The sequence below is a fragment of the Neopsephotus bourkii genome, unplaced genomic scaffold (genome assembly GCF_033783945.1).
Source record: "Neopsephotus bourkii isolate Nb327-2 ecotype Australia unplaced genomic scaffold, CSIRO-AGI_Nbou_v1 NB_845, whole genome shotgun sequence".
NCBI classification, from domain to species: domain Eukaryota; kingdom Metazoa; phylum Chordata; class Aves; order Psittaciformes; family Psittacidae; genus Neopsephotus; species Neopsephotus bourkii.
In genome coordinates, this window is record NW_026901341.1 from 599,617 (window position 1) to 625,000 (window position 25,384).

At 39.1% G+C, this 25,384-nt stretch overlaps 1 protein-coding gene across 9 annotated transcripts in view; it reads left to right on the plus strand.

Moving 5' to 3' along the window:
* EHBP1 (EH domain binding protein 1) overlaps positions 1–25,384 on the plus strand; it is a 224,639-nt gene that overhangs the window by 159,226 nt on the left and 40,029 nt on the right. For 2 of the 9 annotated variants that reach the window (XM_061356178.1, XM_061356180.1), the window contains 4 exons: positions 12,067–12,214; positions 19,148–19,264; positions 22,374–22,501; positions 25,159–25,300. In XM_061356178.1, coding sequence (XP_061212162.1) covers positions 12,067–12,214; positions 19,148–19,264; positions 22,374–22,501; positions 25,159–25,300 — 535 coding nt within the window. The remainder of the gene's footprint in view (positions 1–12,066; positions 12,215–19,147; positions 19,265–22,373; positions 22,502–25,158; positions 25,301–25,384) is intronic. The other 7 variants (XM_061356179.1, XM_061356186.1, XM_061356184.1 and 4 more) reach the window with 5 other exon arrangements.

Below are 25,384 nucleotides of genomic sequence, written 5' to 3' on the forward strand. Positions count from 1 at the left end.
AAGGATGATGACACTGAAAATTGTGAGGGACTCCATTTGGACAATAAGTATTTAAAAATGGATTAATATAAACTGAAGGGGAGGGGAATTGGGGGTTTGACGGTCCAGAGAGCATTCCTGACACTGCTTTTGGGCTTCAGTGCAACTGTTGCTAGCCTGCTTTCTGTACAGGGAAAGATTTGAGCTCACTTATCTTTGCTACCTTTATTTTATATTTATTCAAGTGGAATGACAGTTACAGCTGCCTAAATACATGTATTAAAAAAGTACATTTGAAAGAGCAGCAGGGACTACATTCAGCTTTTGTAGTGGAATTTGCAGATACGAAGAACTTCACTGAGAAACTGTTACCTCCAAACATGCAAATACTGTATACAGAGGGCAGCAGGAATGGGCTATGCTGTGAGATTGTTTCTTTCTGCTCAGAATATGGCTTTTTATTACTCCCTTGCTCAAAGGACTTGTTGCAGCTGTATCTAATTCATATTTAATGAGCTTTTTCTACTTCAGGTGTCAATCAGTTGTGCCCATTACTTTCCATTTTCATAAATATTTGAGTGCAAAATAGTAACTTTTTTTGCGTGCACAGTGGGCCGGTGGAAATGGAAGCCTTTTTCGAAAGGCTTCAGAAAGTGACAAAATCTGAAAGGAGCTGAGTTTCTATGCTCTTACTTTAATTTTGATTGCATGCATATGCACAGGTATGAGATACACCAGCTGCAATAAAATAAAAATAAAGCATTATTTTAAATGCTCAGAAATAAGCTTTAATAAATGGTTGCATTTATTGATCATGTCTTGCAGTAATCTGCTGCCCCTGTGAGCCAACAAGCTCCAAACTGTCCCACTCTATATGTGACCAAAAAGTAACTCTAGCCAACACAAACAGGAGTGGTATAGAAAGCAAATTCACAATGGACAACAAAAACAGGATATTTTAATTTGATTGAAAGGTGCCTTAAGCTCAAGTTAGCATTGCAAGTATCCTTTCCTCCAAATATTCTAACAGGTTCTTGAAAAGTATATGAGAGAGCTTTATTCAGGGTTTTTTTCCCTGTGTGAAACCAGAATCCCCAATTCTGTTGCATTAGAAGAGGCATCTGGTTCATCAGTGTTTTTTTTTGTAGTCTCCTCAATTGGAAAATAACTGTGATTGAGGTGGTAATGTTAATTCATTTAAGGAAACACCCCCAAGTTATTCCTGTATTGGTTTTTCTTTAAGGAAAAAAAAAAGAGAGAGAAAAATCTGATCTTTATTAATTAAATAACTAACATGAATTTGTTGAGGTGTAGGACTTTGCAGGTGGCAACCTTGGTCTTTTAATATTAATTGGAAAATATTGATTGAAAAAAAGACTAGTCTGTCATGCTGATAATTGCAGCCAGATTTAGATATGATCACTAGATCTTCCTGAGATTACAAAGAAGCAGTTACCATCTAATTGGTAAAAAGATTGAACATTATTTTGGTAATCCCTGATCTTTGGTAACTTATTCCCTGTTGTTCATTTATATGTCTTGTCTGTATGCCTCTATAAAGTGGTTAAATATGGTTTAAGCTGATAAGACTATGCTGTATAGTATTTACATTTCATGAGCATTCCAACTTTTATAGCTGTTTTAACCGTACTTTTCCTTAAATGAAGGTTAGACCTGCTGACTGAACACTTCAAAACCACAACTGAACTGATATTTACTTCTTTATACTGACAAGCTAAGGTTGAGATAGCCTGATCTCATTTCCTTGATGGCAAGAACAAACAAGTTGTTTTATTTAACGTTGCTCAATACATGGAAAATAAAAATATTCTGTAACTTTCCAAGGTTCTCTATCTTTTGACTTCATATTTGATCTGTTTAAGCACTTTCTTACTGTGAAGTTGTGATGTTTCACTGTACAAAAAATAATTCTATAGACAACTCCCTGACGTGGCTGGGAAAACAAATCAATTAGTGCAAGTAAACTCATTTCTAAGAAGAATTAGTATGCGCTGTCAATTTTAGACCAGGATGGATTTCATTAATGAAGTGTAACCTTTGATAATGCAAGACAAATGTTGCACAGTTTGAGTCTGAGATTCACAGCTGAATTTTATTGCTGTTATTTCAAGAAGTTGTCTCTATTTACTCTACCTAAGCATCTGGCCTAAGTATGTAAATATGCAGTTATTTATCATGTGGATGTAAATTCTAAGTGCTGTGTAGTTTGCAGCTGTACCATTAATGTGCATGCTCACAGAAAATAGGCTGCCAATTTATTAACTGAATTTTAAGATTGTCTGAAAAACATTAGTTCAAAAACTTTAACATCTTCTATCCATTTATGAATACTAGCAAACAAAAAGGTCTCAGTGTTTCAGAGCTATCCCTTTGTGTATGAAGCAAGACACGGGTTTCTTAGCATCTGGAATGCTTTTTTTTTCCTATTGCTGCTAATAACTGGACGTTTTCTGGGTGGATGTTCAGTACATGCTGTTGTGAATCCCAGGATGATATCGCCATTACTTAGAGCTGTATTTTGCATTGCCTATTCTGTTATTGCTCAGCATGCACAAGGGTAGAGTTAAAATCTTTATTCATTTCATTTAAAAATGTTTCTTTTGTTCTCCTTATCATGTTCTGGCTTTCCCAAGGATATATGCCTTGAACGAAAAGTCACATGTGCATTACTAATTGTGTGCCATTGTATTTACAGTTCCTAGTGGTGGCACTGTGAAGCTACTAATTCTTTTGCTTCACTTGATGTAAAATAATCTGAGTGTCTTTGATAGCAGTGAAACAGTATTAATTGTTTTGTACATTTCTTGGTCACTCTTCTTAGGTGGTCTTCATAATCTATTAGAACTTTCAGCCAGATTTTTGTAATGTCATGCCTCCAGCAGTGATTAAATTGGTAATTAATGAACAGTCCTTGGCAACATAAACCACATCCCGTTAATTTTCCCTTTTGAGTTTTTAGAAGTTGTCGTCTCTGTCAGAAAGCATTGCGCCACCTTGCTACGGCCCCTTGGCATGAAACCACAACGGCTTGATTTTTTGCAGCCATTAGTAGATCAGAGCAGTAATTTCACAGTATTTTGGTCAGGGTAATTATAGTACCAAGTACCGAGTAGAGTCGGGAATTCACACAAGAAGTCCAGAAATACCAGGTGAGCTTCCTTGTGTTCACTGGGACGTTATGATTAGTTTAATTGGGCTTTGTTTGATTTCAGCCGCAGAGACTCTTTGTGCCACGGCACTGCAACCACTTTCCACTTTAGTGTTTTTGACCTGCATTGACATGAACTGGTGCAAAAATGAGCTCTTTGAAGTGGGACTCTTTGGAGAGGGCAGCTAAAAAAGGGGGAAAGTGATGTGTGTAAATAGTTTACTGTAGCGAAGCTTGAAACCGGACTGAATACTCTGCATTTTGGGGGTGATGTGATTCAAATTCTGTTATATTTTCAGCCGGAATGGATAATATTTCTGCTATGTTTGTGCAAATATTTAGTAAATTACTACAGTTAACGATACAATGTTTTTTTTAATCGCTGGCTTTTATATAGCACCTGCTGTTCTACCTTCCTTTGAAGATACAGTCATTTCTCCCACCAGAAATACTGCGAATAGTCTCTTTAGTCCTGCAGACAAATCTGGGCAAATGCATTAATGAGAATGCAGCTGCACTTAGTAGTTCACATGTCACAAAATAGTAGGTAAAGGCATTCATACTTGAGTGACTGACTATAGGTGTAGTGGCCTTCAGCAGTACATTGTGCACATTAAAGTTTAAATAGTCACTTGCCTGTTGGCTTCTGAATGAAAGGACTGTCACTGGTCACTTCTCCTGAAGCCTTAATGAAACCAAATAGTTTGCTACGAGTTTGGGCCTAACCATTGGGGTGTTTCATGCAGTCTTGTCAGTTGATGTTCATGAATTGACTTGAACGGAGATCAAAGTGTTTCTCAAAATGGAGAAGCGGGGAGAGAGACAGCTCCTTCAATTGCACCACAAGAGCTAATCAAGCCATCAGTTCTTTATGCACTCTGCGTGCCTTTAGAATTTAATACCCAATGGTTTGTCAGGACAAATTGAAATTCGGGGGCTGGGGGGGAGGGTGTCCCTCCTCAGTTCGCCGCAAACAAATACATGGTTCACTCTTCTGGAGGCTCACTTTGCTAAATTTTATATTTTAATGGACAACTGCAATGTTTAGCAAATATTTGGGGGGGTTAAAGAAAGAAAAAGTGAAGGTAAAGGATTTAGTGGCTTTATTTGCCTTCGCGCTGGTTGAAGAGGTTTAAAGTGAAAGAGAAACTAAATTCAGCGTGATTTTTTGTTGTTGTTGCTTCTTTAATTGCTAATGAACTTTTTTGCTGAAACAAATTGGATTCAGAAGATAGTTTTTTGAGTGTCAGTTAAAACAAAGTCATGTGAAAATGCCTCTCTCTCTTCCTCCCTCCCTCGCTCTCTTTTTAATTGATATGATTTAGGCAGAGGAAAATGGTAAGGGGGATTTTTCTATTGCAGAAGCAATTTTTAAGGGATTTAGTCTTATTTAGCCTGAAGGTCTTCACACTAATGAGAGCACTTAAGTTACGTCCAGGCATTGATTAGACAGCTCATCTATCAACTGGAGCATGAGAATTTGTATTTTGGGTACCTTTTATACATTAGAAATGTATATGCTTTTTAAATTTACTTTAGGCTTTATTTTCCACAAATTTTTAATTACCCTCTCTCACATCCAAGGAGGCTGTAACGCAGCTGATAGAGCGCACATGGTAACAGGGAAGTGCTTTACATTATATGAGAAATAATATCGAAACTGTATCTGTAGAAATTGGCGTGCTGAATGCAAATTGCTACCCCGATACATTCCTTAAACCGCCATGAGCCCCCTTACAGTCTAAATACATTTATTCCGGGAACGTGGAATTCTATATATAAAAAAAATGCACAACTGCCACCCCCGCAAAAAAAAAGCCTGTGATCGCTCTCTCTACCTGTAGTTGTTCTTTTTTTGCTGTGTTTAGAACACAGTGGTGTCTTAATTATTTTCTGAATCATTCTGAAAAGTACAGCTTTTGTAACTTTCGGACTTTTCAGGTTTAAAAAAAAAAGGAAATTAAAACGTTGCCACCAGCTTGCACTATGAGCAGCCTGTAATAACAGTTAAAAAAGCTTTCTGAACTATTTGACAAGATTTCTTAGTGCTGAGGCCATATGCTGTAGCCTTTAAGCTATTTCTTCCTATCAGTTTCATTATCACCTGCCTCTGAGTCTCCAATATCATCAGTAAGCACATGCAGAATCATAATTATGCCATGTACAAGTTCTTTGATAACATGTACAGTTTTCTTCTTAATTCTTTATCAAATGCATTGATCGTGGCATGTGTGCATTGATCCAGGTCCACCATCTGGCTGTGTGTGATAAGCACAGTGGCATCTTTGCATTTCCACTGTCATTCATTGCGCTACAATTTGGCTGCAGGGGAGTAGTGGCTGGGATTAGCCCTGTTCTGCTACTTACTTGCATTTTAAGTTGACACCTCTACAGCGGCTCAGACCACATTACAAACTGAAACACATACGCACGACTTAGTGATGTGACACTCCTCAATAAGCTTACTCCACTAGCTACTCAACAATCTGTAATTGGATTTGTAGGAATAACAGCAAAAGATTTCCTAAGAATTGCTGGGGACAGAAGGTGAAGTTTTCTCATTATTGGCAAAAGGCTAGGTATAGATCCTAGGCGATTGGTATTTTCCATTAAAAAAAGCTGCCAGCAGTTTGCAGGACATTTTCAAAAAAACCAAGCAAAATAGGATCCAGGAAGGCAGAGGGGTTTGCACTTGTTCTTTCCATTCTCATTGCACACAAGCAGACTGGGATCCTGCCACCCTCCCCCAGAAATTAAGACAAGGGGACACACACACACACACATACACACACCAACTTTCAGAGGCACCCTGCAGCCCGCTCTGCTTTGTTCAGCTGGGAGTGAACCGGGAGCATTCCTCAGGAGGGCACGTCCTGCTCCCTTGGCGGAGGGTTGCCCGCCTGAGAAGGAAGCTTCCCAGGATGGCAGTCTGAAAGATGCGGCTCTCCAGCTTACACATCCCAGGCACTTGCCAAAAGTCTTTGTTTCATAACGCCATGGGTTTTTTTTAAATCATAAAGTCAAGTTTACACAAGAGAAAATCCCTTAAGTGGAGCTCGACGAATGTTGACTCCTGCAATGAGTAAGCAGCTTCTTTGACTTCTGTCTGCACGTTGGCTGCGGAAAGGCACAGAAAATGCCATCTTCTGACTATTGATCTCAGGTCGGACGTTATGCCCTGTGTGGATGATGGCACTATTTCAGAATATATATCAGCCTGCGTGCTTGAGACCCTGTTTGTGGGTAATACCAATAGCATTGATGATCATGGTAACAGGCAGAACAAGCTCCTGGATCCTGATGCCTTAGGTGATTATTGACCTTAATTATACTTCCCAGATGAGGGAGAGCACAAACTTGCCTAAGCAGAGAAAATTCCAGGGAATAAGTTAGCGTAGGGCTCTGCTGCTGCTTTTGCTTTAGATCAACTTTCCCAATGATCTTCCTTGGGAGCCCCATCGGTAGGCAAAGCTGCCCTCGCATTGTTCACCGGGAGAGCGCTTTGCTCTTAGTATCAGTGCAGGAGAGCGAGAAGAGGAGCAAAACAGGAAGTGTGTTTGGAATTAGATATTTCAGCCTGAACTTAAAACTTGCCGTAGAGCCAAGTGCAGTGTGAAATAGAAATGCTTGCCTTGATCGTGACGTAGATGTGCAGCTCCTAAAGGGTTAAACGGGTTAAATCTTACTTATCTGAATAGAACTGCAGGGCTGTTTTGCCGAATGCTCTAGCACAAATACCTATGGTTCACTTTGACGTTACAATTTTTTTGTTGGTTTCTTTACTTTAAATACTTGAACTGTTAGACCTTTTACTTTTTTCTCTGAGAAAGATGTATTTGTACCAGATTAGAAAAGCTAAACTGTTTCTTTACATTGAATAATCAGCCTGTCATGACAAATCTATCTCCTTCTGCATGAGTAGGTGCCAGTTTGACTAGCTTCTTTTAGGCTCACACTGGGTTTTAAGCTGGATCCATGTGCATGACTGGCAGTGCATTTGTTGGGCCAGATCTAAGGAGCCAGAGAGCGTTCAGCTCCTTTTTGCCTACAAAAGAGCAGCCAGACAACCAGCAAGAGGCCTTGGATGTAGCACAAGGTGATACTTACTTAGTCAGCCATTCTTTTTTTTAAATATGTATTTTTTTTTTCATTCAGTATCCTTAGAGTTTCTCAATTTCACAATGACACAGGGAATTAAATTATCAATGGGTTGCTTTTCTACAGCCAGCATTCCTCACACCAGAAATACTGTACCAAATGAACTGTATAGATTTTCCAGAACAACATAGATTATATTTCTTTTAAAAAAAGAAATAAAAAAATGCTGGCTAACATTTCTTAAAAAATTCCTCCTAGGTTTAAGGAGATGTTTTCCGTTTTACAGCCACATAATCCCATTTTATTGTGAATTTGGGGAGGTTTTTTTCTTAAGGGGGGCAGCTTTGTTAAGACATTCTTTGTGATTCTTGCAGTTTTAGACTCTGGGCTACTTGTGTTTTCATTCTGTCTTGTATTATTAGTCCATAAGCCAATACCTGCTTCTTTATGAAAAGTGATTTGATATTTTGTGATACACAGTCACGAAAAAAATGTTTTCAAGCTATGTGCAGTTTATTGGCAGTAATGCAACTGATGTAGACACTGTGCAGAAGGCAGAAAATATCTGTGATGTTTATGTCTGTCCTTGCTGACCACTCCTACAATCTGACTAGCCACCGAAATCCAAAGCCAATGCACTTTTGTTTATGTTGAATGTTCCCTGCTTAGCAATTCATATTTTGCTCACTACCTGTGTATTTTGAGCTGTTCTGAAACTGTAGTAGAGACCAAACATGAATGTGGTCCCCAGGGTGATCAAAGATTTAATCTGACCAGATGGGACAAACTTGAGAAAGATTTTGACTTTCCACTCTGTTTTGCAACAAGAAAGGCTGATTTTTTTTCTCCCGTCCTTTCTTTGTTAGAAAAGGCAGAGATCAGGCCATCCCCAGAGAAATGAGCAGGTGTGGCCATTTACAAGCATGTCTGGTTATATTATAAACCAACATAAGAAAAGTTTGAAATGGTTTGAAAAGATCTGCTAAACAGTTCTAATGTTTCATCCCAAATCCTATTTACTCAAACAAGAGCCGATCAAGGTCACAGTAAAACCCAGCCTGCCAAAACCTTTAAAACTCGTGTAATTTTATTTTTTCTTTATTTTTGATTCTGTCTTCTCTACTAACTGAATAGGTACATTTTGGTAATCCTTGCCTCTGGACAAGCACAGAAGTCTTTTTCTTTCTGAATGGCTAATAACAGAGCCGTTCTTCCTGTCTCATGATGAAAGAGGTGGCAGTCAAGTTCTTTCTCTTAGATGTACTGTGCACTCAGGGCAGACCACGGACAATTTTGAAACCTACAGCCACAGGAATCGCTCCCCCTCATAGGTACAATTCGGGTTTAATTTTGTTGCTGTGGAGTATCACTAATTTAGCACTTTTCTTTACCCTGTCCATAGACTGGGATGAAAAAATTCCTTTTTAAACATGAAATAAATGCAGCTCACAGGATAATGTTTTTTATAGAGAGAGGATAACACATTGTCAGACTTCTGGTGTATACTCAGTTTGGATCCTCCCAAAATTCTGCCAAAGGATGACTGAAAACCTCTGGCAGAGGATTGGGGTTGAGGTTTTATTTGAAAACACAAAGATTGCAGGATTTTTAGTGATTTAAGGACATGGGTTTTAAACTCCACCACTCATTTACTGAGTTGATCAGCTCCCAGCTTCTGCCGCTGCTGAGCAACATTGCTGGCCGCGTAATGATCTCGGAAACTGCCCCTCCAGTGTTTCCCATTCGAATCCACCTTCCCAAATCCACGACATCATTTTTGGCCAAAGTAATGTCAGTCATTGCCGTCTGCGGCGAGTACAAAAAAGACCCCCTAATGGCAGCCATTTTTATTTGTTTCTTAAGATCCAAAGGCTGCTGAAAGAACAATTGGATAAAGTTGAGGATTGGAGAAGCTTGATTTTCTTGTTCCAGTGAAATGAAACTCCCGTCCTTTTTTTTCTTCCCCTTCCCCTTAAAAGCCGGAGTCTGCTAGGGGGTTGTAGCTGTGTCAAAGCCGTTGGGATGCCACTGCTGATCACTTTAATTACTAGGACTAAGGAGGATAAAATTAAAAGTAGCACCATTGAAGCAGTGGAAGAAAGCTTGCCGAGATGTCGGTGAACTGTGAAATATAAAAATTGCATACCAATACATTTTTATAGGAGGGAAACAAGGAATTACATTACTTATTCTTGAAGAGTTTGTCCTTAAATGGTGAAGTTTTCCTTGCTGTGCATCCGCATGGCGGATCTTTAGACCATTACAAAGCAATTGGGGGAAAATAACAGAGCAAACTTTGGCATGTTAGGTTCATGTCAGAAAGACTTTACTGAGTATTATCTTCAACTGTACAGGAAGAAGATCACTGTGTGTGTGTTTGCATGGTCCTTTCTCGGTGCAGAGCTTCTCTTCATGTCTCCTCTCTTTTTTAATATCTGTATTCCTGCCTCCATACTTATACCAAGCACTTCCATTCCAAAATCTAGGGGATTGATTTGCTGTTTAATAATTGTTCTGTACCTCAGAACTTAATCTACCTACTTATAACCCTCTTGGTTTCATTTATCCTTCCACCGGTGTTTCTTCTGGCAAGGCGGAACTCCTTGTAACTGAGGGTTCAAATACCTGAATTGAATTTAAGCAAGAACTAGGCTGGTTTTTCTCTTATCCGCTGGTGATGATTGGCTTAATCAGCACAAACACAAGCCACAGTAATCTGTGTTTGCTTGGAGATCCCCGGGATGTTAATGACTATGCTAATAATTCAGGATACAAGTTCTCTTTCAGGGAGAGGGGAGAGAAAGAAGGGGGGAAGCAGCCTGCTCAGTTGAGGGCATTTTTGTCACAAACATGTAACTGGCCTTCTTTCAAACTATACGTGCTGTAGTATATTAAATCGTTTGATGTTAAACCACACGGGAATCTTAATACACATTTTGTACATTCCTTCTTGAAAGTCATTGAAGTCAAAACCACAAGTAGAATAGTACTACGAATAGTAGAGATTTGAGCAGTTTTATTTCATGTAAAATTCAATGTAATTAATGTTACCAAATACCATGGGTAGAAATAAAATCAGTTGCTGTGCCAGTTGGCTGGCTAGAAATGAAATTAAATTGATCTATTTTAGTGCATAGGAGCAGGGGGGGAAGCTTTCCAGTTGTCTTTTTAATGTGTACTTTACCAAATAAGTTTCTGATGGAACTGTTGCTCTGTGCCTTCTGGGAAGTTAAAGGGTGAGAAAGCAAACAAAGCCAATGTGCCATCCTGCTGCCTTGCAGGGCCCAGGCAGAATTGTCTTTCCAGGGGAAGGACATTAGGAGAAAAGTAAATCAAGGCAATCTGATAGGGAATCAGGGTTCTGTCACTCAGAGACAAGATACTGTGCTGTGTCCATATACTTTGTTTACTGTAGGGTTTTATGAGTTGTAACCTGCCCATGCAAGCTGTTAATGAGGCTAAATCTTGCTGCTGGAGGATTGAATTACAGCACACCTCTGGGCTAATGGTTATAAACAGAAAGTCCCATTAGGGCTGCATTCTGATTCAGTCATTTGCATTTTTTCTATTGTGGCAAGAACAATGCTGAGTAAATAACTACAAACAAACAATTTACATGGAAATGGGTAAAATGTACCTAATTAGTATTTTGCACTTGTTTTATTAATGATTGCTTAAACTAAATAGCACTTAGCAGCAGCTCTCACCAGCATCTGCAGGTGTGAGATGCTCAGTTTTTGGGTTGGCGGGAAGGCTGCCAGGACAGCTCTCCAAAATTTGGCAGTTTGCTGTATCCCACTTAGTTCAGGTCAACTGCCGGTACCTGCGTTTATCCTGGTCATTATGTCAATAATATAAATTTACTGGCAGATTTGATTTAAAGCCAAACTCCGTTGTGCTTGTGAGTGTTTCTAATATTGAGGGTGGGGGAAAACAGTCCTAACTTTGAAAAAATCAAGCGTTTAAGGTGAAAAGGGAAATGGTTGCCATTATGGCTTAATGTATTTCCGCAGATACATTTAAACACAACTTTTTATTAATATTTTATTTAGCAGGGTGGATAAGTCTTTTCTAGATTTTTATGCTGTGGACCTTTGCTCATTTATGTAACTGAAATACTGTGCTTCATAAGCTTTAGCTTCATAAGCTTTAGTGGGGCAGCACTGTATGGGATGGTTCCAATATGATCTCTTTAATTACTGACCAAAACCCCACTAGTAAAATGTTTTAAAGCAATGCAGAGTCTATTCTGCTGTGGCATCTATTCTTTCATTAATCTTCATTAGTTTGTTAGGGTTTTCTTTTAAAAGATGTATCCATTGAAGCTGAAGGATTAGATTCCTTTCCATGTCTCAGGTTTGATGTCATTTTTCTCTTTGAAGTCAGCTTGGTGATTGGAGTAACTGAGAGCAACATCTGACTTCTCATTTCAGTTCTATGAGAGAATATTACTCAAGTCATTCAATTTAGTAAAACCATTTTTATAGCTACGGTAAAACTTTTTGTAGTTACTACTTTGAGACAGAAGTGTCTGAGAGTTTTCATCAAGTTATTTTTATATAACATAATTTATAAATGCTTTAAATTGCAAATAATTAGGTTCCCAGTGCATTAATAATTTGGGGGATGCTTTAAAAAAATAATCTGATTGATGGATGTTTTTAAAAATTGTGGTGTGACACCCAACTGATATCGAGCATCCTATTTATAATGTGGGCCAAGCACCATGCTGTAAACCAGTTACTATCATGATGATCAGATTGAGAATGAAATTGCATTTCTGTCAATTACTGAGTTGGCAACTGTTCAATATATCTTAGCAGCAAGATGAAGAGCGGCGTCGGCAGCTGAGAGAGAGAGCTCGTCAGCTAATAGCAGAAGCTCGATCTGGAGTGAAGATGTCAGAACTTCCCAGCTACAGTGAAATGGCTGCAGAAAAGTTGAAAGAAAGGTCAAAGGCATCTGGAGGTGAGCTGAGGAACCTTGTATCTTATTCCTATGGCAACCTAGAAACCAGAGACCTTTTTGGGTATCACTTCTATTCACACTTCAGAACATTGCTGTTCATCAGGTGCACATATTGAAAGACCTGGCTGTAGATAGGTTTCCTAAATAAACCATTGTGATCACTTAATTTCCAACACTTCCAAGAAAAACATACGTGTGATTGAAAGAAGTAGATGTTATGTGAACAAGTAGCTCAAGCTGGCCCATTATTTACAGATTTGCCGTTACCCACGGTTTTGCAGAATTTCATGTTTGTTGATTAAAATCTTTTCCATATATATTTTTATATAGGAGCATGAACATAATTTGGGGGAAGACAACATTAGAAATACTTAAGAATCATTATTTTATATTAAATGTGTTCAAAAGACTGCTTGAGAAGGTAATTTTAAAGGCAGACTGTGGGAGGTGGGGGCAGCAACCTTTTGATTTTAAACGGCAGTCTTTTGACATACCACTTGCCTTTACAGGTTTTGAGTTGTAATATTGATATAATGTTATTAAACTGACTTTGAGATGTCATTAAAATTCATATACCTGCCAGTGCTACGAGCTGGAGTAATGCAGTGTCACTCAAACTCAAATGGGTGCTGAGCACATGTTTCAGTACAGGCTTCCTGCTCTTTTAGTGTCTTCTACATATTCTGAGGGGAAATTGTGTTTCTCATACTAACATGTAAGCCAGAGTGTCAGCAAAATCCAGCTTTACGTTCACAACAAATGTAGATTCAAAATGAGTATTTTTTCTTCTCTGTAGTATGTCTTTTATGTGCATACATATTTAAATGTAGTCTAACTGCACCCTAACACTTCTGTTCCACATAACACCAAAGAGAAAAGCAGTCAGTTGTACAATTCCCTTTGGGTCTGATCTTCAGTTTTTCACTCTTTGTCCAGTAAACCAAGCTTGTACACGTAACTCATTTTTGTGGTAAATAGGGAAATTACCTCCTTGATGGTGAGGGAGTGACACTGAGCAAAATGATGTAGTACTTGTATATTAAGTAGACTATGGTGTTCTTCATCTCTCTTCACAATTTATGATTCCTCATCCTACATGGTAATTACTCCCTCCTCACTGTTTTGTTATACCTGTACATAGTTGTTCCTGCCATCTATCCCCTCCAAGTAAGGTATGCTTTCTGGGTATATCTGAGTGTTCGGCTGACTAGCAGTTACCCTGTTCTGTCACATTGACTGTTCATATTTTCCTCTGAATTTTGTCATTGCTCTTTCTGCCCTTTGTTCAGTTTATAAACAGACTCAGAGGTAATTGTACATATATATTAAAATAAATAAATATTTATATATCTATATATTGCATATACACTCAGAGTTTCAGTGTTATTAAAAGAAGAGACAGTATCAGTACTGATGACAGCTTGTTTATGAAGTTATCACCACTAGACCTGTGGGATTTTACCCAGTATAACAATTTCACTGCTTTTTGCTTGCGCTTTTACTTGCCTCCTTGGTTTATATTTCCTACTTTGATATTTCTTTGTTCATACAGTAGTTCAGCCAAGCTGTTGGAACTTCTTTCGGACAGATTTCCCTGTCTCTTTTTATCCCTCTTCACTTTTTTCATGTCAATGTGCATTTTATAGCACTTCCTTCTACTTACTCATTGTCAGAAGGTTTTCCTTATGGCCCATCTTCCATATACTTGTGCCACACCACTGGCAGTGTCAGGTGCCATGCTATATCTTCACTCAAGAAATTCGGTCTTCCGAAGTGCAGTAGTTCTGTGAAACGGCACCAATGCTTTATAAGCCAAACAAATTGTAATTATTTCTGGGTTTATTCTCTTTCATTTTGTTATTTCCACCAAAACCTGGGATTTAATGGGCAATCTCCTTTTTATAACTGGATATTGCCCCTGACTGCATTCACATGTAGTAGGTTTTTTTCTGTGTATAGTCCTATATCCCTATACAATACCCAAGACAAGCTTATAGTAATATTTTATGTCTTCCCAGCTCTCTTGTCCATTATGCTTCATTAATCTCTTCTTCTGCATTGATTGCTACCTTTTCATTTACAAAAAGGGAACGTACCAAATCATTTTCCTCTCTCTCGGTTCAGTTATTCCACAAAAAGGTGACATTTCAGTTTGGGGAATTTGGTGGTTTTAAAAACTATCTTCTTGCTAACCATTGCAGGTGAAAATGTGATCTCTTTCAGTGTTTCTGTATGTTCATTAAGAGTTTCATGCTTTGGCACTGGTGCTACATTCTCTATTAAAAGGCTTTATTTAATCATGGTCTGAAAAACTCAAATGCCTGTGGCAAGTTGAAACTTTCCTGGATAAGCAACATCCTTTGCTACAAAATCCAGTCTTTTTCGTAGGCTATTTGGCAAGTGAGACAGAAAATACTTTCTCCTGCCAACTGCCAGAGGGTTTGGGATGGCAGCTTCAAATTTATTAGATGTCCTACTAGCTTCAGGCTGATAAGCGGATGGATGCCTTGAGATGGGTCCAGGGACAGTATCAAGATAGGAATCCAAATATCCTCCCTTTTCCCAGCAGCAACAGGACAAATGAATTGACATCTTATCTAGGTATTGTCTCCGTGCAGTGGGACACCCGTCTGCTCCTTTGGGATTTGGGTAGTGAATTTTCTTTACTCTGGCACATCTCCATTCTTCATTTGAGATGGCGGCTTTGTAAGGATGTGTCTTAGATCTGGAGGTGGTCAGTAGACAGTGGAGGGAGGAAACAAAGGAAAGGATAGGGGGTGAGACAGGCATAGTGTGAAGAAGCTTTGGTGTAAAAAGTGCCGGAAATAGGCAAAACTGGGAAGAGAGGACAGACAAGACTGCACAGCAAAAAAATGCTAGATGAGCAGGGAGGGAAAAACACAGGAATAGGAGCTTCCAAATGTACTGTAAGACAAAAAACAGTTTTGAAAAATTTTGGAATTAATAACAAAAGCAATTGAAAAACTTACCAAAGAGCACCAGCTGGCATTGCCTTGCACTTGTATGCTTAAAGTTTTCAGGGTATGCTACAGATTCTGCTTCAGAGGCAGTGATTTAGGGAAATGTACATGCTAGCTCAGGCTTATTCATTGTGCTTAGTCTCCAACTCATAAAGCAGTGCATAGTCCTCAGTGCAATATTTTTAACAGGCAGTATTTCTATCTGTTGGCAGTTACTGCTGTACTTTTTTATCCTGACATTGGATTTCTTGTACACTGATCATAAGTCTTAAGATACTGCATTTCTTCCATTCCCTGCCTTTCCTTCCTTTATTCCTGTTCAGATGCTCCTGTAACATCCTGTAGACTAAAAGTGAACTCTGTACTTGAAAGTAAATAAACTAAGTATCTGAATATCCACACTCTTTAAGGATTTCCCAGAGACGATCCTGGAGGCTAGAGGCATCTTCCCTAAAGAGCAAGCACTGTTCATGCGACTCCTGAGGCAGTTTATATATGCTTCTCCCACTAATGTGATCTAAACCCCATCAATACTTTTACCTTTCTATGAAAATAGTTCCTGTTTAATTTCATCTAGACATTAATGCAGTCTACTGCAACTCCTTCACATGTGGGCAAGCTTAAACCAAGTCAAGGGAGTATCAGTTTAACCACGAATTATGCCTGAGCTTGATCTGAATATTAAGACATAAGAGCTATAAAATGCCTCTGGATCTTTTTTCCACCAATATTCAGGCATCCCCATTTGATTTCAAGAGATTCTTATTTTGCTCTCTTGAGTCCAAACTGCAGTTCAGGCTGTGTAGGTAATGGTCATTGCTGTTTAGTTGTTGACTTAATCCTTTTAGCTTTAATTTTGTTTGTTTCTTCACAACATAGTAAAGCTTTGCTGTCTTTCTAGGATCCACATGTACATACTTCTCAAGGAAGCAGTTCTTTAGCACTCTTCTGAATTCTTGTCTTGGTTCTAGACCAAGTGCTTTAAGTTTTTCACACTAGTAATTTGTTCTTTTAATAAAAGATACGTTATCTCTTCGTTATGTTGTTCCTTTTATCATTTCTAATTGCAAAATCTTGTTGTAACATGCTCCCTAAACACATTTCCCTTTCTAATACACTGAAAGAACATCGGACTGGAAAGGAAACCCACAAAACCTAGAGGAGTGTAAAGCAAGGAATCTGTAGATTTTGAAAGATAGTTGAAAATTTCTGAAATTACTTCAAATGAATGCTTTTAATTGATTTTTTTTTTTGCTTGTTTAATAAAGTGTAAATGTCCTGATAATCATATTCAGCCAAAGCTTGCCAACTTTAAATTAAATACTAGGTCAGGTCATTATTTGACACTAGGAACTGGTGTCTTCGACATTCCCGTCTCTTTTGTTAACTTAAATGGTGGTGTCAAAGACAGTGCTTCTGATCTTGCTACATTAAATTAAAGAAAATCAAATAATCTAATCTAAGCATTCCCTTAGTATGCAGCGGTCTTAAACCCTGTCATCTTGTTTAGCTTGTTTTGACACATCCAGCATCCTGCTGGATGACTGGTAGTTGTGAGCTGACCTTGCAAGCTGACTTCTTTGAGTGTGTTGGAAAGTCATTGCCTGCTTCTAGGCTTGGGGTGGATTTGGTTTCCCCCTTGTAACAGCAGTGCCCTTCTTTCTTTCTCTTCCACCTCTTCCAAATATCCATGACCCTTTGCTGCTGTTAGCCCAGTCATGTTTTCAGTGTGCCACTGTGATCTCCAGGATGTGTTTGAGAGTACCATGGCCTGAGTGCCACTGAATTTCTCTGACACAATCATAAAATCTTGTGAGAAGTCTAGGTCCTCATTAGAAAAAGTAGAGATGCTTTGAAGAAAACTGAGAACTTCAGTATCGTTGCTGTTGCTGCCTTAGCCTTCTTTTTTTCCTCTTCAGTCTGCTTTTTACCCTGTCCCTTTCTTCATGGTGATCACACCATGCCCTTCTACTTTGGTGACCTAACCTCTGTACTACTACTGGACTAGAGTCTAGATCACAGAACGATCTGTGTGAATTTCTCTCCAACGGAAAGGATGTTATAGAGAGTCCTGAGTGTTTCTGCCCATCCAGTTGTACACCTGAAACACCATCTGTCAGGTCCCAGATCCTGCCTTGGCTGGGGAGAGATGTTCTCCATCCATCTGGCTCAAGCTGGGGCAGTTTGGAAGAAAGCTGACTCTTCCAGGGACCATTGAGAATTAGTGGAGAGGAGCCCAGGGAAGTCATGGTGGCCAGCTGAAACGCAGGGGTCCTGTCTCACACACTGCTGCTCCATCACACATGCAGCAGATGTTGCATAGGACTGAAATGGAAACTTCTTTGGTCCTGTCTGTCGCAGCAAGAACCTTACCCTGAATCAGCAGAGGTCTATGAAAGGCATTGTTTAATTACAGAGAAATTGAGGGAGCAGCTGGTTAGAAAACAGTACCAGACATATAAAAATGTCAACAGGCTCCTAAAATGGGAGTTACAGGGACTATGGGGATAAAGAGGTAAAGAAAAGAAGCAACTGTGTGATCTTCATGTCAGCAGTGCAGGCCTGAAGTGCAACCTCAGGTCTGGGGATGAAGTTTGGTGTATTTCAGGGACAGATAATGAATGATCAGCACCAATCCTGGTTCACACTTCCCCAACTTTCTGGTATTCAGAATTATGGCATCTCGGTACTATGTTTAGGGTCCTTTCTGTTTATATGGTGTTTGAATGTACCGATGTGCTGAAATTATAATCCGTATTTTTTCCTATTGTTAAGTGTTTTAAAGTTTCTTTAGTTACTTTGTATCTTCTTTCTCCAGACACATCCCAGCCTTCTCTTTTTTGTCATTTTTACGTGCATGCATACATAGGACAAAAATGTTCGTATAAGTCTGAACAAGTGTAGATAGCGTTTGATATGAGACTTAAAAGTGAGTAAAAACAATGCAGCTATGTGCTTTGAAAGTACTAATCTAGCTTTTATGGACTTTCATTATATATTTGTATTGAAAACGTGAGTCAGGATTTTTTCTGGGATCTGCTTCACAGTTCAGCACTTGCTATTTGATCTTCTTCAGGTTACTTACTCTTTCTGTGCCATAATTTACCTACATCATCGTCATAATTGTAATTATAATAATCGCCTACTTCGTAAAACATTATGGGGCTCATTTACAAGTGATATTCATAAGTTGCTCTGAGAAACACGGCAGAAAGATCCCATTAAAAATATAAAGTATAATTACAATTATTATTTTACTTAAAATGTATGTAGCTTGCAAACAGTGCTGATTCAAAGTGGTGCAGTAAGGCAGCAATCTGTGAGTATGCTCTGGCTACTACACCTAAGGTCAGCGCTTGCTAAGCATGATGTTGCAGGTGGTCATTTTCCAACTTGTATCAGAGACTAGCACCTAAGCAAGGTACAGAGATCACTGTTCTGTGATATTCTGTGCGAAGTAAGGAGTAGCAAATCTCACCAAGCTAGGAACTAAGTACCTGGAGCTGCCACCTTTCCCAAGAGACCACAGCTACCAGGTCCTTCTGCTGGCCAAACCTATCCAAACCTGCCATATGCTGGCATCAGCACCCATTCTGCTTTATAGAGAACTGAGAGCCTAGGAGAAATTGTTTTGACTTGAGTTATAAGGAAGAGCATGTGTGCTTTTCAGAGTTAGCCAGAGATTCAGCAGAGAGATCAGCCACTGCTGAGGCCAGACTCTACCTTTATTGTAACAGGAGTTTCCAGCAGAGCACCCTGTACGCATATTGAATTGCATCAGTTTAAAGATAAATCCATGAGTGGAGAAAGTGAAATCTGCTTCCAGACTTATTTAATGATTTGCATTTTTATCATAACTCAGCTTGTTCTCTAAAGCATTCATTTTTTGTTTTTAATGATGTGGTGCATGTACATAAGAAAATACTAACTTTAATGCTGTATATTCCTACAGATGAGGATGAGGATGATGATAATATTGAGATAGATACTAACGAGGAGGTTCCTGAATGCTCTGTTACTGGAGGTGGAGATGAGCTTACTAACCTAGAAAATGACCTTGATTCAACGGGTAATTTAAATAATGGCTATTTTGTGTATTTTGCATGACTAACACTCCATCATCATATAAGTACTGGTGTGCTGCTTCTCTTTGTCATAGCTTTATTCCTTTGTGTCTTTTCAATTCTTTTAAAACCTAACGCTTATTCTGTTTGAATATTTTGCATTCATGTTTAGTTGAAATTTAGTATCAGCAGCAAAATCATTATTTCCAACAATGGCAGATTTAAATTCTCTTGCTTGTTTGATGGGCAAGGGGACCCCAGGCCAGATTTGTAAAGCAGAGCCACCTGAAAGCACCCTGCCTGGATTGTCCCAGAAAAGCAAAGTAGGCAGAGGAGTGAGCAGTCGCCTTGGTGAGTACAGCTGCTGCTCTCTGCACTGACATCCTGGCCCATCTGCTCAGTGAAGAGGAGCAAACATGGCTTTATATGTCCACATAGACTTGGTAACACTCCAGTTCCTTCCCAAGGACCAGCTAGTATATTTATACCTTGTTGCTCCAGTGATGGCATGGAGGTATAAATTGGAATGAAGTTTTGCTTACTTTATTTGCTGTGTAATGTTTTATATTTTAAATACTACGTTTTTTACGTAACACATTTTAAAAGCATTCATATTCTTGTAGAAATGCTTGCATAATCAAATTGCATGCTGGTCAGGTAATAAGTCATAGTAGTGGTATTTACCCTTTCAAAAATAATCAAGCAGAACTGGAGTTCAGGTGATAAATATGATGATAAGTATGTCAGGATCGTACAAGGGAGATGCTTATTTTACAAGGAACTAGATCTTTAAAGACACAAATGTAATGGCCATCAGCAAGGGGCTTCTCTGCTTGCAGAGAGTTGCTGAAGGAGTTTGTTCTCTGTACCAGGCTGCCTGTTACCAGCAGCCCTGGGGAGTGCTAAGGGCATCTTTGTAGTGTGGTGAGCTTCTCTGCCAGGGCATTTCTGCTTACTACAAGTTAGCTTGAGCCCAGAGAAGTGTGGTAGGCGCAGGACAGCATCAAGGAAAAGGGCAGTACAAGAGACAGCTTCTTTACAGCATCCTCTGACATGGTTCTGCCCATGCCAGCTGGACTCAAGTGTGTGGCCTATAATATATTAAATCAAAACATTTCATTTAGTATTTACTCTTTGTAAATATATACTGTGATGTGTATATAGCACTTTCTAGTCTTCTTTGAATGTGAAAGATTTAAGTCCTTTTTTTTTTTTTACTTGAGGATTTCCAAACAAGTAAGAAAATATATTTAGTATTTCCAGCATTTGAATTAAGCTGATTTAGAGCAGAATCCTGTCAAATAATACTCCAATTAATACAGTTCATTTGGGAGGAACAGAGAATCAGTAAATGAATATTCCTGTCACATCACCCCAATGACTTACCAACATTTACTTCTGTGGGCCATTTTTCCTGAGATGCCTTCTCAAGGGGTACAAACCCACTATCCAACACTTCATCTCCACCATGGGAAGACACTGGAGAAGAACTGGGACATCATTTTGCAGTTCAGTCTGCATGGTAGCCAGAGGTACAAATGAGTAAGGAAGGGGATGGGCAATAGTACAGAAAGCAATCTAATGCAGAAATCAGTGTACACAGATTTTGGCAGAATTCTGCCAATTCATGCCAAGTTCTAGTGAAGGCAGAATCTCCCAGGAGCACCTACACACAAAACTATAAGGGACCTTTTACATTCGGGATCATTATTGACCATCTTAATTAATTTGTCCCCTGCTGGATCTTAGTCCCTCCCATCTCTCTCAAGAAGAGAAAGCCTTTTTTGTTAATATTTTTACTGCCAGTTGTTGGTTTTAAGTACTATGTTTGTCTGTATTTGTCAGAACTTCTACCCTACACTGCTATGAATGTATCTGATAAAATGTGAACCTCTTATATCATAGTTATTACATGATGTTTATGTATAAACCTACGAGAATGTGCATGTACTTACATGTGAGCCTCAATTAAGGACACCCTGACTGGGTGTGCCAGAAGAAAGGGAAACTATCTGTCATAACCCATCCCAGCCTGTCGCTGCTGGTGGCAGGCATCATTTGATTGCCAGCATGCCAAAAAGATTTGGGCTAATATGAATCGGAGCACTTCAAACCTTGGAAGGAGCTGTGTGGCAAAACAGTCATGGCTCCACTTCCCATGCCAGCTAGAAGTCACCAGCCCACAGTAAAAAACTCAGGCTGTGCCTGTAGAAATGTGTCCCAACTACTACTTAATCTGCATTTAACCCAAGGCACAGATGTGGTACTGCATGTAGAGTGTATGTGTGGGGGCCTCTCTCCGTTATTCTGCTTTCCTACCCAGGGTTAGCTCCATAGATCTGCTCTGTGGTTTGTTATTAACACCTTTCTCCTTATTATGTGTGTATGTGTAGGTAACTGTGTGTAGGTGTGTTACAAATACATATAGTCAACGATCACGTACAGAATGAGCATTATTGGGAGGTAAAATTCTCAACTATTACTTCTTTGGGCTCTGATCCAAGTTGCTAAAAGTGATGAAAAAAATTTGGGGGCTTTGGCAGACTTTGAATCTGTCCCATTGATGCAGTTATGAAGCATTTTATGGCTCCTGCAGCTTCAACATATTCTATAAATCATAGTAAAGTATTACTGGAAATGATCTTTTTTGATACTTGAGAAGCTGTGCCAAGGAGCCATAGGATGAATTAGGAGTTCACAAACTTGAGGGGTTATCAGTGCATAGAATATGTGATAAATTCTTATATGCCATCTTAAAATAAATGGCTTTTTAAGTGTGGTTTTATACTAACACATAGGGATGTACAGATTGAGAGTAAATTAAACTTTGTCTATTTTCTGTGGTTTTAATCTGCTGTCTTCAAGCACAGTTACTTGTTCAGCTGAGTGCTACGTACATTTCTTGAGAAAAGTTAGGAATTATCTATGTACATTACACAAATCTACACCAATACAAATTGCAAAAAATCAATATAATTTCCTTCTAGTTTTTACTTTTTTAGTTTAAAATGATAGCAAAGTGAATTAAATCTAGCTTTTAAATTGCTACATTGTTGTAGCGACTCTGCATTTAAATGCATCTCACTCTGTTGTATGTGGTATTTGCATATTTAGCAGAACAAAACAGTAAGTTGGTGGATTTGAAGCTGAAGAAGCTCCTAGAAGCTCAGCCACAGGTGGCAAATTCACTCTCCAGTGCTGCTCAGAAAGCTGTAACTGATAGCTCAGAGCAAGACATTAAGGTAAGTTTTGATTAATGCTTTTGTCTCAGTACCTGTGTGTTCCGATTTCAGGTTTGTACTTTGTGAGGAGGAAAATGATTTCTTATCAAATCCTCCCCAGTAAGAAACGCAGAAAATCTTCATGGCAGTGCTTCTGCATAGTTTGTGATGCACTGGGGTGTTTTCCTGTTGATTAATCAACACTTTTCCTTTTTTTTCTGATCTTGGTACTTGGCATTGGCATAACACTTACAGATGTAAGAAGCGTCTCTTAGTTCTGACTTAGTTTTGTAATTTAAATCAGAAATGCAGCATGGGCTCCATCCTGCTGCTGGTGCAATCAGCAGTGAGACTCTCCCTGACTTTGATATGAGGAGGATTGGACTCTCAGTGATGTGCTTCTTTCCTAAGCCTGACCCTCAGTTTTTTCTCCATTTAAATTAAGCCGTGGTATGCTTTAAAGGTGTGCATACTTGGATGCTTGACAGTGAGGGCTTCTGAGAAAAATAGACGTGATTATATGGTGTATGTGGTCATTTTGCCTATTTTAATGTTCACCACTTCAGCATAAAATGCACACCAATCAATTTTCAGTTTCATTTTCTTAATTAGACCCCTTGTGTTCTTACTATTATATATCTTAAAAAAAAAAAATTGTCCCAGTATGTCATTAATATCCCTATGGCTCTGGGGCACTTCCAGTTGGGTATAACTTTTCACCCACCTGCAGTCTGTGGGGAAAGCACTGCTGACTGAAAGGATTTCCTTCCCCAGATACAGAGATGCTTTGAAGTCCCAAAACAATGACTTTCATTGCTTTTCCCTTACACTGTCGGTTCCTATAAATTGGTGATGAAAGTGTGTGGCAGCAGCAGAGGACTTTCGGTCTCTATCTTTGAACAAAAGGAAGCCTGGATCAAGTCTGATTTTTGCGTTCAATTTAGCTTTCTGCAGTGGATTTAATGCAAAATGAAGCTGGCCCAAGAATAATACAATGGATTGAAAAGGCTAACTGAATTAGTGGGCTTAGAGGAATACATTTGTAAAGTGGCAGAAGTCCCCAGTCATAAAAAGGTTTCTTAAAATGGGATTTACTGGCTAATCACACTGATATTTTAGCATGTTGCCAGGCCTAAAAAATTAGTCATGTTTGTTTATTTTGGTAAAGACTGTGGTTTCGGCTGTCAGATGGTTATTGTGCTAATAACAGGAAACCATCTTTTATTTAACTGGAATCATAACCACCTGATTAGTGCAGCTGAAAAGTCATCCAGGGGATATGAGCAATACTTTTTTGTAAGCTTAATTCGACAAGTGACACGCAGGCTATCTCTTAGGGTAATTTGGTATCACCTAACCTGATGGAAATGGTATTTCTCTTCATAAAAAAAGCTTCTGTGAAGGAGCTGATTAATTTTTTTTCTAAGGTGCTCCCACAAAAGGTGCAACTTAACAGTTTATCCCTGTGTGTGTCTTTCTAAGGAGGAGTTGGAAAGCGGCATTATAAGGAATATATGGTGTCCATCTGTTCTCATGGAGCTCTTGGCATTGAGGTGGATTTGTTTTTTAATAAAATGCAGTTTACACGTTTCTAAATGAGGCATTCTGTGTTTGTGGAAAAGGATAAACTGTTACCTTCCCTTGGGGATTGTGTATCCCCGGCCTCCTTGAGGCTAGAGAATAGGCCATTGGAGAACTCCCTCATTACCAATTGTCTCAATGCAGAGGAAGGGCAAAGTCTTGGTAGCTTTTGATAACCAGTTTCAGCATTCAGCAGGCTTAGCTATTAGTCATGCATCTTAGCCTTTCCCTATTTACTTTCAAAACACTTAATAAAAATAATAAAAGATTAGGTATAAAATGAAATATTTGTTTGGTACACAGCACCTCGGTATCTGCAGCTTCCACACACTGCGGTGGTTCAGTCTTCTGGGATATTTCGTGTTGATAGAATCATTTGAATTTGTTACCAGTATTAACATAGGAAGCCCTGGAAAAGATAATTGTAGTTTCCTTAGCTGTAAAGGGCTTACTTACAAATCTGGCTTTGGAAAGTTATAGCTGATGAAATGCAGTTCAGTGGGGTAGTATTATAATCCTACCTTTTAGCCTTCATCCAGCATTAGTGGTTTATCTCAATGGGCATAAAATTAGAAACTAGTTCTTCTTGTCATACAAGTCTGTGGGACTACAGAAAACGACAGATTTCTTTACCGGCCAGGGAGACGGGCTAAAGGCAACACGCTTTTAAAACGTTACAGAGCGTGTTCAGGGGTAGAGACGCCGCTACTTGGCAGCAGCACGCGCAGTGCTTGGCAAATCAAAGTTGCAAAGGAGTGATTGTGATTTTTTTCCTTTAAAATCAGCATCGCTGGCAAATGCCCGTCACCATTAATAGGTCTGGCTGTTTAAGCAGAGAGTCCTGCAGGAGAGTGCCCACATCTAGCAAAAAGCCAGGCGTTGCCACCACACACTAAACAGAAAATTAAACAGGGAAAAGTTAATCACTCTTCTTTTTTCCGCAGCTGATACTTTCATCCTATATAAACCACAGCCTGAGTTGTGAAAACCTCTGTGCAAAAGCTGTGTCCTGTCCCCTCACCGAAACGTACCTTTCGAATTTGTGTCTTGCCATTTGTAAACAAAAGAAACTGTTGTGTGTCTGGTTTTTTCCCTAGCAGAATGGAACAGAGGAACATCGTGCTGAGCGATTACAAAAAGCAGCAGAACGGTTTAGAAATCCTGTTGTGTTCAGCAAGGACTCTACCGTCAGAAAAACTCAGCTCCAGTCTTTCAGTCAATACGTGGAGAGCAGACCAGGTAGGAGAAAATATAAAACCTGTTTTCCCGTCTTATGATTTAATAATATTTAACAATAAATATATGAAAACCCGATAATGTAAG